At 37.3% G+C, this 12,724-nt stretch overlaps 1 protein-coding gene across 6 annotated transcripts in view; it reads right to left on the bottom strand.

The window, feature by feature from the left end:
* PAPSS1 (3'-phosphoadenosine 5'-phosphosulfate synthase 1) overlaps nucleotides 1-12,724 on the bottom strand; it is a 57,394-nt gene that overhangs the window by 22,831 nt on the left and 21,839 nt on the right. For 5 of the 6 annotated variants that reach the window (XM_086887994.1, XM_086887991.1, XM_086887992.1 and 2 more), the window contains 4 exons: nucleotides 8,941-9,055; nucleotides 5,708-5,943; nucleotides 4,183-4,321; nucleotides 1,774-1,892 (listed from right to left, as the gene is read on the bottom strand). In XM_086887994.1, coding sequence (XP_086744120.1) covers nucleotides 1,774-1,892; nucleotides 4,183-4,321; nucleotides 5,708-5,943; nucleotides 8,941-9,055 — 609 coding nt within the window. Of the gene's footprint in view, nucleotides 1-1,773; nucleotides 1,893-4,182; nucleotides 4,322-5,707; nucleotides 5,944-7,991; nucleotides 8,124-8,940; nucleotides 9,056-12,724 lie in introns of those variants that run through there. The other variant, XM_023924709.2, reaches the window with a different exon arrangement.

Here is a 12,724-nt window from a genome sequence, read left to right as displayed (position 1 = left end):
AAACCTGTTCCAGCGTCTCACCAGGCTCACAGTAATAAATTTATTCCTGATATCTAATCTAAACTACTTTCAGTTTAAAGCCTTGTCCTCTCCCTAAATGCCCTTATAAAAATTCCTTCAGCCCTCTTATAGGCTTGTTCAAACTACAGGAAATCTGCAGAAATTATATTTTCAAGATAGCATTGCATTAATATGGTCTAAAAACAAGACGTGCCTATTTAGCCTTGGCTTGATTTCATTGTCTTTCATTGAGCTAAGCAACCACTAAGATATCTTGCCATTCATTAAACTGTTATCTTCAAAGAAAAGGAAAAAAGTGCTAGATGTACCTTAAACAAAGCTGACTGGGCTAGGAGCCAGCAGTCAGCACTGCTACCAATACTACCTTACTTCCAATGCAAGCCTTCAGGGATCATTATCTTGGCACATGTGACATAGGTTTCTACAATTAGGAATTTCTCTGAGCCCGAGGCACAGGGCCCCCGCAGTCAGGAACTGCCACCTCTTACAGGTAGGACTCCTACACAGCTCTCCTATTTTCTTCAAAAAAAATATTCAGATAGGGATTTGGGCAAAAATCTAGAATTTTCTTATGGTTTTCTGCCCTGTATTGTCTCCCGAGCAACCCTGAGCAAACAGTCATCCATGAGGAATTTTCTTGAAAATTTCAGTACAAGAGACTAAATCTCTCCAGAGCTGTACATACACAGAGGCTTAAAACTAACTTGTGCTGGCTACACAATGAGTTCATTTGCTTGTATCAACCTCAACACTTGGTGGAGCTTTACTCAAACTACTGTCTAGACCCTAACTTTCCAGAACATCCAACTCACATAAAATGTATGTTATTGCCTGCATGAGTATCTCAATTTAAAAAAAAAAACAACAAACAGTTGTCTGGAATGTCATCCACTACCCACTGACTACAGATTAGAATGTAAGGAAACACAGTTCTTCTACATGAGGATGAGCAAATTCTGGGGGTATGTTTTCAAGAGGATAAAGCCATCTTTTCACTGCCTTCACTTTTAGTGTTGGGTTTGGGGTTTTTTTTTGTCTGTTTTGTTTACCATGTGGAGTTAATTGGGGGTGAGGTATTTTAGGTTAGGTTAATGAGCCAAATCTACTTATCAGGCAACAGGAGAAGGCCCAGAGACTTCAAAAGGGATGATGTAGATTGGAGGCATGAACAAGGAAAGAGATCTACCTTTTCAGAAGCTATGAACCATAAACTCAACTCAGCCATGTCAAGAAGATCAGCTTTCTGAGCTGGTCATTAAACAATTGCAGGACCACTTTTACTAGTACAAGAAAAACAGCGGAAACACGGGAAAACAGACACAAGCACAGCAGCCCCTATTTAAGTGAGAGCAAATCACTGTGTAAGTGCACCCCTGTCTCTTCACATCTGCAGTATATATTAATTTGTACACTACAAAGACAGTGTAAAAATTCAGACTCTTTAAAATTGGTTGCTAGAATTTTTAAATCAGCATTCACTGTTGGTTCTGTAACAACTGAGATAGCCTCCTCTCCCTTCCAGTTATTATTTTCCACTTGTCCAAATCTGATTTCACTTGGAGATCAATGCTGTGCAATGTTTAGGTTTAAAAAGGAAACACACAATAGGACAAGTTTGAAAGTTTGAACTGAAAGATGCATAAGCCTTTGTGGCTCAAAATCTGCCTCTGTTTTTCCCAGCACTTACATTCAGACTGCAGGTAAAAATACTTGGAAAAAAGATTTCTAAGATATGCCTCCATTTCTGCTCACCCTCTCTTGAAGAAGTTCCACAACTTGCTGTATACAATCATTCACATCACAGGAATCAGTTTTTAGCACAAGCTCTGGTGCTTCTGGTTTTTCATACTCAGAGTCAATCCCAGTGAAACCTACAGAACATAAAATAAAAATATTAGGTGACTTCTTCCAAAAGATGACTTCCTTTTAATGCTATTCACAGACAGTTTTCTATATCTAAATGAACACAACAGGCAAGAACATGGAGTTTTAGCTTCCTTAATAAAGGAACTCTTTGGGAAATCAACAGGTTTTTTCTTCATCAGACTCTTTGCTAATCATAATATCTGACAGCACCAAACTTCAGCATTCTGCAGCTCATACAAAGCACTTTTTTGTTGGTGAAGCTGTTTGATTTGTACTGTGAATAAGGAGCACTGGCAGAAGAACTGTGCGCATCAACCCAGTGTTAGTCATGCATCCACTGTCCTTCATTATCAGTCGATTATGCTCTTAAAAAAATCAATAAAATATGAAAAAATATTATGGACATCCAGTATATATTTTTAATTTTACACTCACACCACCAAACAATACTCTGAAGTAAGGAATTTCAACACCTTTTACATTAGTTTAGCTAATATACTCATCTCAAGAAAGCTGCTAACATAAAATTGATGACTGTGTTTATTATAATAGCTGTCACAGACTGTACAAGCTACCAGTGACACTTGTTCTGGCCTACTTAGCTTGCAATCTGCTTTGAAATTATGGAGATTGTAACCACCCCTGCATAAACAAGGAGGAAAAATCAAGCCCAAAGGCAAAGAGTATAAGCACTGCAAGTCAGAGCTGCATCAGGAATATCAGCTGGGCTTCAGCAACTCTACATCTGCATCCTCCACAAGTGCAAATGCAAACATTAGGACTCCAGTTTTTCACTTTGGACTTAAATACCCTCAAAATTAGTAGTTTAGTTCCTCATCTAAGAAAAAATACCAATTACTGCAGTACCCCATGTGATAAAGAAAGGCTGGTATCTTTTCCAAAACCTGTACACTTTATAAAGATCTGATTACTGGAGTGGGAACAGGAGGTAAAGAAAGTGTCTCATTACCATTTCCACAGAAAAAAAGAAGGTAACAGTTGCTGACATTCCTTGTCAGCTGAAAGGAGGTGTTACCTGCTGCTCTTGATATAACTACCCTTCTCTCCTGAGCACCAGTTTTCCCTATATTCCTTAGTCTGACAAGACTTGTATAACCAAAACATTGTATTATTTGCGTATTTTATTTTATCATATTGTTTTTATTGCTTGCCAATCATTGGAACAGTATTGTTGTTCCTTGTGAACTGGCAAGTTTGTTTAATTTCCATCCTTCATAAATCAGATAGGTCATAAGATACAGACACAGACACTGCTACACCTACTTGTATCTTGCTCAGGCACTGTTTACTTCAATACTGCTTCTTCAGGAACACAATTCCATTTTGGGGCTTGTAAAATTAACAAAATATTAGGGATGCTCATAAAATAGGCACAAAAAAGGATTCTGTACAGAACTGCATCTTTGTATCATGTCAGCTCAAGCCACCTTGCTTTGATTTTGAACAAATCTTAATTCAGCTTTATATATTCCTGGTGTTTGCATGAAATATTCTGTAGTACTGGAAGTATCAAGCAACCACTCTTACAGAATGTCTTAGATTTCTTGAATTTTATATCTCTTCTGATTAAAGTGAATTCATACAGCATCTGCAAACCCCACCCCCAAAACTGATTACTTAAAAAAACTGCTTTGCTACTAAATACAGAGCTATCTATCATCAGCTTCTGCAAACTATAATGTAACACAGAACAAAGCAGCACTTGAAACAATACCTGAATGAATGATTGCATAGCTAAGCTTTTTTTATTGCAGGTTATACTTAAATCTTGACCTGAGGCTGAGAATAGGAAATAATGTTCATGGGCACTGGAACAGAACACAGATTTAAAAACCGAAGTATCTTCAGAACTGTTCTTAGTGGTCTTTACAGGTAGACAGTGGCCATGTTTTACTTTTTGGAAGAAACTGGCAAGATTTATTAATGAAGACCCTTAAAGACTTTAGGAGGAATCAAGCTCTTTTTAACTGGTCAACAGACACACGAAGGAGACAGACTAATCCTCAATCATTGCATGGTTTCTATTGCAACCTTTAACGTGCTCAAAGCTTTTTCTGTGTATGGTTAGCCACTTTTACCCTTTCACTGTCCTACACACTTAACTAGTCTGTTCCATGACTTAGAAGTCAATTCCAATTTTCTTCTCAGCCCTGTCCTGAATCAATGCTCTTTTTAAGGGTGATACACACAGACTTGAGCACATCCACTTACATGGAGTCAAATTACACCAATGTTTCACCTAAGCAGAAAGGATGTGATTACATTTAGGTTCACCTTTAATTTCTCCAGCCCTGGCTTTCTTATAGAGTCCTTTAACATCCCTCTGCTCACAGACATGCAACGGAGCATCCACAAATACTTCAAAAAAGGGCAAACTTGCTCCTTCATGAATTCGTCTGGCGTTATTACGATCCTGAAAGAAAACAGAAGAAAAATCCTATAAGGTTGCCCAAACATATTTTTACTGGCTTTTGCCTTTGAAGTTTATTTTAAAGAAGCAGACAGCACAATGTAAGCAAGCTTTCAAAGTTTGAAAAAAGAAATCTGATTTGATTAACTGATGCCCTGCAAGCTACATCACTTTGACTACAGTACATCAAGTGGTAAAATCTGACAGGAAGATGTGAGATATTTTACATTAAACTTGATTTAGAATAAAAACCCACAGCCAAATCAAGCCACTAGAATGCAGGGTTTTCTATACCTGTATATATAGATCTGAGGAATTACATCTGCCCAGCTGAATACATCTGGAAGGAGGTGTTACCTGCTGCTCTTGATAAAACCACCCATCTCTCCTGAGCACCAGCTTCCCCTACATTCCTTAATCTGACAAGACTTGTGTAGTCAAAATATTGTATTATTTGCATATTTTATTTTATTGTATTATTTTTATGGCTTGCCAAGCACTGGAACAATATTGGTGACTTCCACTGAGAGAACAAAAAAACCCTACAAAATCCACTAAAATCTTCTCTTACCAAATATTGTTTATTTTACTAGTTATTTTTCTCATGTCTAGAGACTTCTGTTATACTGTAGGGTTTGAGTTTCCCAAATTATAGTCAGAAGAAGTGTTTGCACCACACTACCCAAAGAAATAACACATTCTCATCCTGTGGAACACCTAAGCTTAAGTCTCAGGGTCACTCTTCAAAATACTTGGGTGTTCACATATCCTTTTTGTCTCTCCCCTCCAGGTTCTTATGGATGGATGAAAACAGTCTTCACACAACAATGTGAACATGGATATACATTAATTTTCAGTATTACATAATGTCATGTTATATACACAACATGAAATACAGTAAAAAGAACCTACAGGTAATTAAAACACTTTTCCCCTAAGTCACTTGGCAAAAATAAAGCTCTCACCATTCATTCATTAAAGGAAAAATTGCTTTTAAAAGCAATTTACCTGAGTCTTCAGGTTAAGTGTACACCTAGTCTTCATATTTATAAAGTACTATAATCTACATGGATCAAACAAGATATTGCAATCTTTCTTGGGACATCATTTGTGCTTGTTTGTAATAGAAGAGTAATAGTCCCTCTAATTCAGTCTAATCAACTGAAGGATAGTTCCAGTTATAGAATGAATGTTTAAATATAAACATTTTATATTTAAAATTAATATTTCTGTTTTGAGTAATCACCTCCATAAAGTGAAAAATGTCACCAAGAAAAACCAAGTACATATTTGATTCTGGATAAGCTTAGGAATGGATTTCTGTAACTAGGATTCTGAATGATATTTTGCATTTTCCCTACATTTCATCTAGATGTTTTTCAGACTTACCTGAGCATAAGGAGAGATGAAACTAGTAATGCACACCAAACCAGCATCTGCAAACAATTTAGCAACTTCAGCAATACGACGCACATTTTCCTCTCTATCTTCTGGTGTGAAACCCAGATTCTTATTAAGGCCTTGGCGAATATTGTCACCATCCAATGTGTAACATGGAATACCATGGCATACTAAATACTCCTCCAGTGCCATGCTCACTGTAGTCTTCCCAGCACCAGATAGACCTAAAAAATTCGACAATAATATAAATACATCAGCATAGGAACAAGTTAAGGCAAGTTGTAGTACATGCATATTATGAAAATCCCAAAGTGACAGGCATCAGTAACAATGCCTTCTGGATAAGCTTACTTGGAATATAAGCCAAGTGGCTTTTACACAGACAATAGGTAAAGAAAGAGTAAGGTGAAAGTTAAGTGTGCAATTTGAAGCAGGTAAGAGTTTGGCCTTGAGCTCTGCTGCTGCTTATAGAGATGATGTACTTTCCCCAGTGCTGACGGCAATTATAACTAGCTGAGCAAACTTAATTCAGAAATCAGTTAAGTAATACAGTTAAGATGTTACATTTATTTAAGAAGGGGAAGATGTCACATTGAAGTGAATTTCAGTTAGCAAAAGAAATGGGATCAAGCCAAACTCACACTCTGTTCTTACTCCTTGCAGAATAACAGCACTGAATTAGACACCACTGATTCACTCAGGACTCACATACAGCAGTGATGCTCCACCAACTGGCATGTGTTAGTAAGAAGAAAAGAAAACTGTACTATCAAACTCTGGTCTAATTTAGAATCTTTGGCAACAAACATATGCAGGCCCTAAAAATCTGCTGTTCACTTTTATTTGGAAATTTATTTAAATAATTTCTCCAGACTAGATTTCCATTTATCTGGAGCACATGCTCCTGCTCATACCAAGAAGTCAATTCGCAAATGGAACACAAACTTGGATCTCCATAAGATGAAAATTACCATTTGAGTGACAGGAAAAATAAAGGCTAATGGTAGTATAAAAGAAGTAGCTCTACTGGGTGAAGAGGAATGTTTTTATTAGTGGTGATTAAAATTTATTCCAACTTTCAGAGAACGGAGAAAAACAAAAACATCACACAAACCGGCAGCTTGGTGTTACTTCCAAGACATGTAAGGCAAAGGATAAGCAACCGTGCTAAGAAGTGTGCCCTAAGAAAACACAAAGTGCAAAGGAAATGTTGACAGCTTGGGGTGTCACTTAAAGAAAAGAAGCCATTGCATTGCTTCCTCTGGTTCCTGTTAGCCAACTCAGTCTGTTAATCTCACCCCCCACATTCATGGGGTTTTTCCCCTTTTTCTCCCTTTTGTGTGTGGTGAGTTCACTGATGATTTCCCAAGTTGAATCAGCTCAGTGTTGAGTTAGGCAAGAGGTACAGTGTGTGCAAGGCAAGAGAAGGAACACAAGGCAGGAAATAGAACGGTCTTCTTTTGGCAGCAGTTAAGTACACCCCTATCACACAAAATAGGCACGACAATATTTCAGCAATTTTATCATTTACTTTTCATTGATGCAGTCTTTGACTTGCCATTTTTGACCCCACATCTAGCTTGCTATTCACTCAAATGCTCTCTTTTCACACATCATTTGGTCTCCAACATGTAATGAATTGCAAAAGTTAAGGTTATACATTAACGCATTTAAGAACATTCTTCAAGCTGACAAGTCTTTAAACTAACTAACACTCTAAAAATTGCATATTATTTTACACATGAAAACACTGTTTTTCCATAGTTTTGCTAAATTCTTCAGTTTTCTTTACTAGGACCCTCAACACTCATTAAAACAGAGCTCTCATATAAAGGTTACCTCAAAAAATTAAAAGCAATTCCTGAAAGATCTTTCTGTACATTCCAAATCTGTGGGCGCTGACAAAGTGAGAGAATCTTGGAATGTACCAATATTTCAGTTTTTTTCTAATACTTATCAGAATTTTGAAACTCGTGTTTGCACAGTTCTAGAAGTGTTAATATTGCTTACTTCGATACCTACAGTCCTTTTCACCCTCTCACATTACTGCTCAAACATCTTCAATAACCTAGCTTCCCACACACATTCGTGATATCTTACCACCACCCTCCTTCCTGAAAAAAAAATGAAATTGGGCATTAAGATTACATTTGTTTAAAAAGAACATTAACTGGAAAATGTTGCCATGTAGATAACTGAGAAAACATTTTTATCACGACCTTTCTCAAAATTAGATTAATGAATTACAAGAAGAAACAGAAAGGCAGTCCACCAGATCATTCAAGCTTTGAGAGAGAGGCTGGAGCTGTGTGATAGAAACAGGGAGAGAAAGGGCTCCATTCTTTCCTAAAGAAATACATGACAGGAAGCCACTGTATCAAATCTGCTTGGAATGGCTCTCAGCAGTTCGTTATCAACAACTGCTTTACATTTCACACACGTTTAACCGACACTAGTGGAAACCAATCTTACTTCATGTAAATGTACTAAGTTTCTCTGATACTCTGTGAGGATCTTTTATGTTGCAATACAACAAGCCAATTAAATTACAAGCCAATTAAATGACATATTTTAAAAAAAATCCAGCTTTACAGGAAATATTTTAAAGCTTCCAAAAGCTTTGTAAGACAGAACAAAAAAATTCCCTCACTGTTACAAAACAAAAAACATCTTCCAGAATGTATTTACCTCCTCTTTTTACAAAAAAACCCCCACAGAGCTGACTTCAAAAATAATTGCCAGTATGCATTGCCTAAACATGCAACTGCTGTCCAATGGCACAAGTTTATGCTGAAACATTATTTCAAACCAAGGAGACAAGAACAATCCAAAGAGAAGATGCTATTACAGAAAAAATCCAGAAGTACAGACTCTTACCAAAAAAAAAGTCGTATTTCATTTCTAAATAGATAAAATTGACAGTACAAAGAGACAGAATTGGTTTTGAAAAAAGAAGGAAAAAAAACAACACACACAAAGAAAAACAGAATTAAGTAGCAGACAGTACCAAAAAAACAACCCTCTCAGAGCACTGAACAAAATAATTCTCAAGTTACTATTTGTCCCAAAGCAATTTCCTGCTAGTCTACCTAAAAATAGTAATAAAATTTGCATCAAGGTCTTAGATTTCAAAAACATTCAACTTTGCATGCAAAAAAGAGCTACAGTAAGTAGCTTTTCAAACAAGCAACTAAAACAAAAGGATCCTCAGAAATCTGTACCTGTTAACCAGACTGTGCATCCACGAAAACCACTTCTTGTTCCTACCACTTGGCCTCTCTTATTCCTACTGACATGATGAGCTTGGTAGGTAACATTGGTTGCCCTTTGCATTCCCTGTAAAAGAAGAAGTCGATTAAGTCTTTGATAAAGGGTGAGCTGGCAAAGCAAACAAATTCATCCACAGGCACAAAGAAAGACTTGGAGACAGAAAAACGGATGTAAAACCAACACCCATTCCATCAGCTCCAGCCTGGATCAAAAGAGGCACAGGAAATTAGAACAGTCAGCCATAGGCAACCACACCCCTTGTGCTACTTCAGTGAAGCTTGGGACTGACAGGTTAATCAACTACTACTTTCAAATAAAACTTGCTTAACAAAAATCAACTATAAAAAGACAGATGAATTGCCAGAGCTACTTGACTTGACTTCTATTCACGTAATTTTAGGGATCTGCTTGGTAGAGTACCATGGGATAAAGACCTGAATGGAACAGGGGCTCAAGAAAACTGTTTAATATTCAAGGACCACCTCCTCCAAGTGATGCATCCCAACAAAGAGGAAGTCAGGCAAAAACAGCCAGGAAAAGCATGGATTAACAAGGAACTCCCAGACAAACTCAAACACGAAAAGGAATCCTACAGAGGGTGAAAGACTAGGGAAAATGTGGGCTCTCTGCATGGGAAAGGGAGAGACATGGTTACCTGGGATGTGGAGAAGGCTGAGGTAGTCAATGATTTCTTTTGGCTCAGTCTTCACTGACCAGTGTTCCAGTCACACCACCCAAGTCATGAAAGGCAAATGGAAGGACTGTGAGAATGAAGAACCATTGCCCAAGGTAGGAGGAGGCCAGGTGTGAGCCCATCTATGGAGCCTGAAGGTGCACAGGTCCAGGAGACCTGATGAGATGCATCCGCGGCTCCTGAGCAAACTGGCGGAGGATATGGCTTAGCCATGATCCATCATATTTGAGAAGTCACAGCAGTCTGGTGACATTGGAAAAGGAGGAACATAAGCCTCTTTTTAAAAAGGAAAGTAAGGAAGACCTGGGCAACTACAAACCCAAAAATCTCACTTCTCTGCCCACCAAGAGCATGAAGCAGAAGCTCCTGCAAACTATGCTAAGACACACAGAAAATAAGGAGATGATTTGTGACAGCCAACTTGGCATGAAAAAGGGCAAATCATGCCTGTCAAATTTGGTGGCACTGGCTCTTTGGCTCATTTTAAACTCCTAAGAGGCCCTTTCATTGTAAACTATGCATGTCTCTTCCAAATTTCAGTTTAACAAGTGCCTTTACCTATGGTATCATCAGTCTCCAGACAAGAGATGGTTATCAGAAATTCTAAATGTTTAAAGAATTATTTCAAGAAACTTTTTAAAGAATTTATTTTAAAAGATGAGGTGTTTTTTAATACAATTTTAATTAATACCAAGTTTCTTAAAACTTCTCATCATAATAACCTGCTCTACAAATACAGCAAAGCAAGGCAATCCTGCTGTCAAACACATTTCACAATCTAAAGTAAGAGTGCCCACAGGAAGATTGGCCTTGGCATCATCTCAGACTTCAATGGTATCTGGCTATATGAACTTTGTTTGTGAAAGATCAAGACCTTAGATTGTCAGACCATGCATGAACAATCAAACAATAACAGAAGACTTCAAAAAAAGAGGGGAGAGGTGTGGGGGATGAGAGGGATTAGTGGTATCTGTAATGCTGCTTTGGCTTCCCTTGCTTGCGAATGTACTGCAAACTATCTTCTCTTTCATCTTTGTATCAGTGCCGGTTGAAAAAGAAAACATGCAGTGTATATGATATAAAAGCAAGTAGGGACTATATTCCTCTATGGAGTACTAGCAGAGAGCTGTTCATAGTTTCAAAGACACCACAAAGTAGAATTTAAAAAAATACAGTATCTACTTGTGGCTTCAAGGACTGCTGCTACATCATTCTTCTATTCAAAGGTTTATCTATAACTTTATTTGGAAATCATGCAGTTGTGCAATTGCATGTCCCCACTTCTATACACAGCTGGGCTCATAGTAAATACAAACAGAAGCTTGAGTTAAGAACATAAGGTAAGAACTTATGTTCAGGTTTTAAATACAATAACTCTGTAATTCAGTGGTGATAGCCCAGCAACTAAAATTAGATGAACACTGAATATCAACCTGGAAGAAACCATGACCTGCAAACAAGGTTAAAACCATACAAAATTAAGTTATCCTTGCTGATCATGTTACCTTCAAATAATTTATCTGCTAAAACAAAGCTGTTTTGTACACAAAGTCATTACAATACAACTGACTAAAACCAAAAGTCAAAAAATCAAAATCTTTCTTCTTGCAGTAGGAACAATTATGCACTACATAAAATTGGAGATATTAGTGAGCAAATGCATAAATTGTGGAATTAAAACCAACAAAAATAATTGAAGCACTTCAATTAAAAGATATATAGTGCATAATGAATGTACACAGCCATTCAAACTAACACAGTAATAGCTACATTCTTTCTCATTAATTGCAGATGTACTGTATTGTACCAGGCACTGGATAAACAGCAGTCTCAAAGCACAAATCCCATGGCACTGTCTCAGTAAGCTCTCTTACATTAAGACATAAACCAACACATGCTTTGCTTTCGATCCCTGGCAACGAGTCTATTATCAGACCTGTACATTGGAGGTCAAATGTCTCATTCAAGCAGACCTCTTCCAGTCCATATTCTATAAATTACATCAGTTTCCTCTCTTTTCCAGAACTAGGAAAGCAGCAATGAAACTAATCAGGGTATTACTAGGTTTACAAAGGAAGCAGGCTGGAGGGATTCTTAAAATTATGAAAAACACACAACTTTTATGACAAAATAGGATTAATACCTACTTAGAGGAGACAAGAAATCACAGCAAGGAGAAGGCCTCGCTAGAGGACAAGGCACATGTGCAGTGGAGCAGCCAGAGAGCTGAACAGAGGGACAATAATCCACCTGTACTTCAGAAGCAGGCACCTAAGACTAAAGGTTAAAGTGCCCAAAGAGTCTGCGTGCACTCAAAAACACACCTGCCGGTCACCTGCTGCCCCACCTTTTGTATCTGTGTACAGGCACACAAACAAGGCAGCTCAGTACTAATCCTGGGCAATGCAGTACCCAAATCCCCCTAATCTTCCAAAAGAAAACCAATTTTAAAGAGGTGCTCTAAAAAGTTAATAATTTAGCAAGTCATTCTCCGTTGCTAAAAAAAAAAAAAATTCCCCAATTATGTCTAATTTCCCATTAAATAATTTGCTTCCATATGATTTGTCCACACCACTGAGCATAAATATCTGAACATTGTATCTTCAACAACCCAGGTTTTTAATTATTATCCCTGACATGCACACTTACTACATATATTGATTTGGCACAAAATAAAATACTCACTGGCACATATTCTTTGTGCTTTTGAATTATTTAGCCAGTCTTCAAATTCTTGTACATAAAATTTGATGACTGTCAACTGATGAAATTAAATGATGAAAATTTGATGACAATCAACTGATGAAATTTAACCACAATGATACCAGATATAAAGAACAGTCATTTCCTTTTACACTATATCAAAGCATCACTCACCTTGGAGATTTATACTAAGAATGTTAAAAGAAATGAAACATAAGAAAACATGGAATAGAAAAACTCAATCTGATGAGCAAGTACTCTTTGAAAAACCTATTTTAAAATTCTAAGCCTAACTACATTCACTATAGTAGTCACAGCCGGAAGGACACACTACATTT

Source organism: Cyanistes caeruleus, chromosome 5, assembly GCF_971803275.1.
Source record: "Cyanistes caeruleus chromosome 5, bCyaCae1.hap1.1, whole genome shotgun sequence".
NCBI classification, from domain to species: domain Eukaryota; kingdom Metazoa; phylum Chordata; class Aves; order Passeriformes; family Paridae; genus Cyanistes; species Cyanistes caeruleus.
Note: the sequence above shows the minus strand (reverse complement) of the source record. Positions and strands in the feature narration are given on the sequence as shown.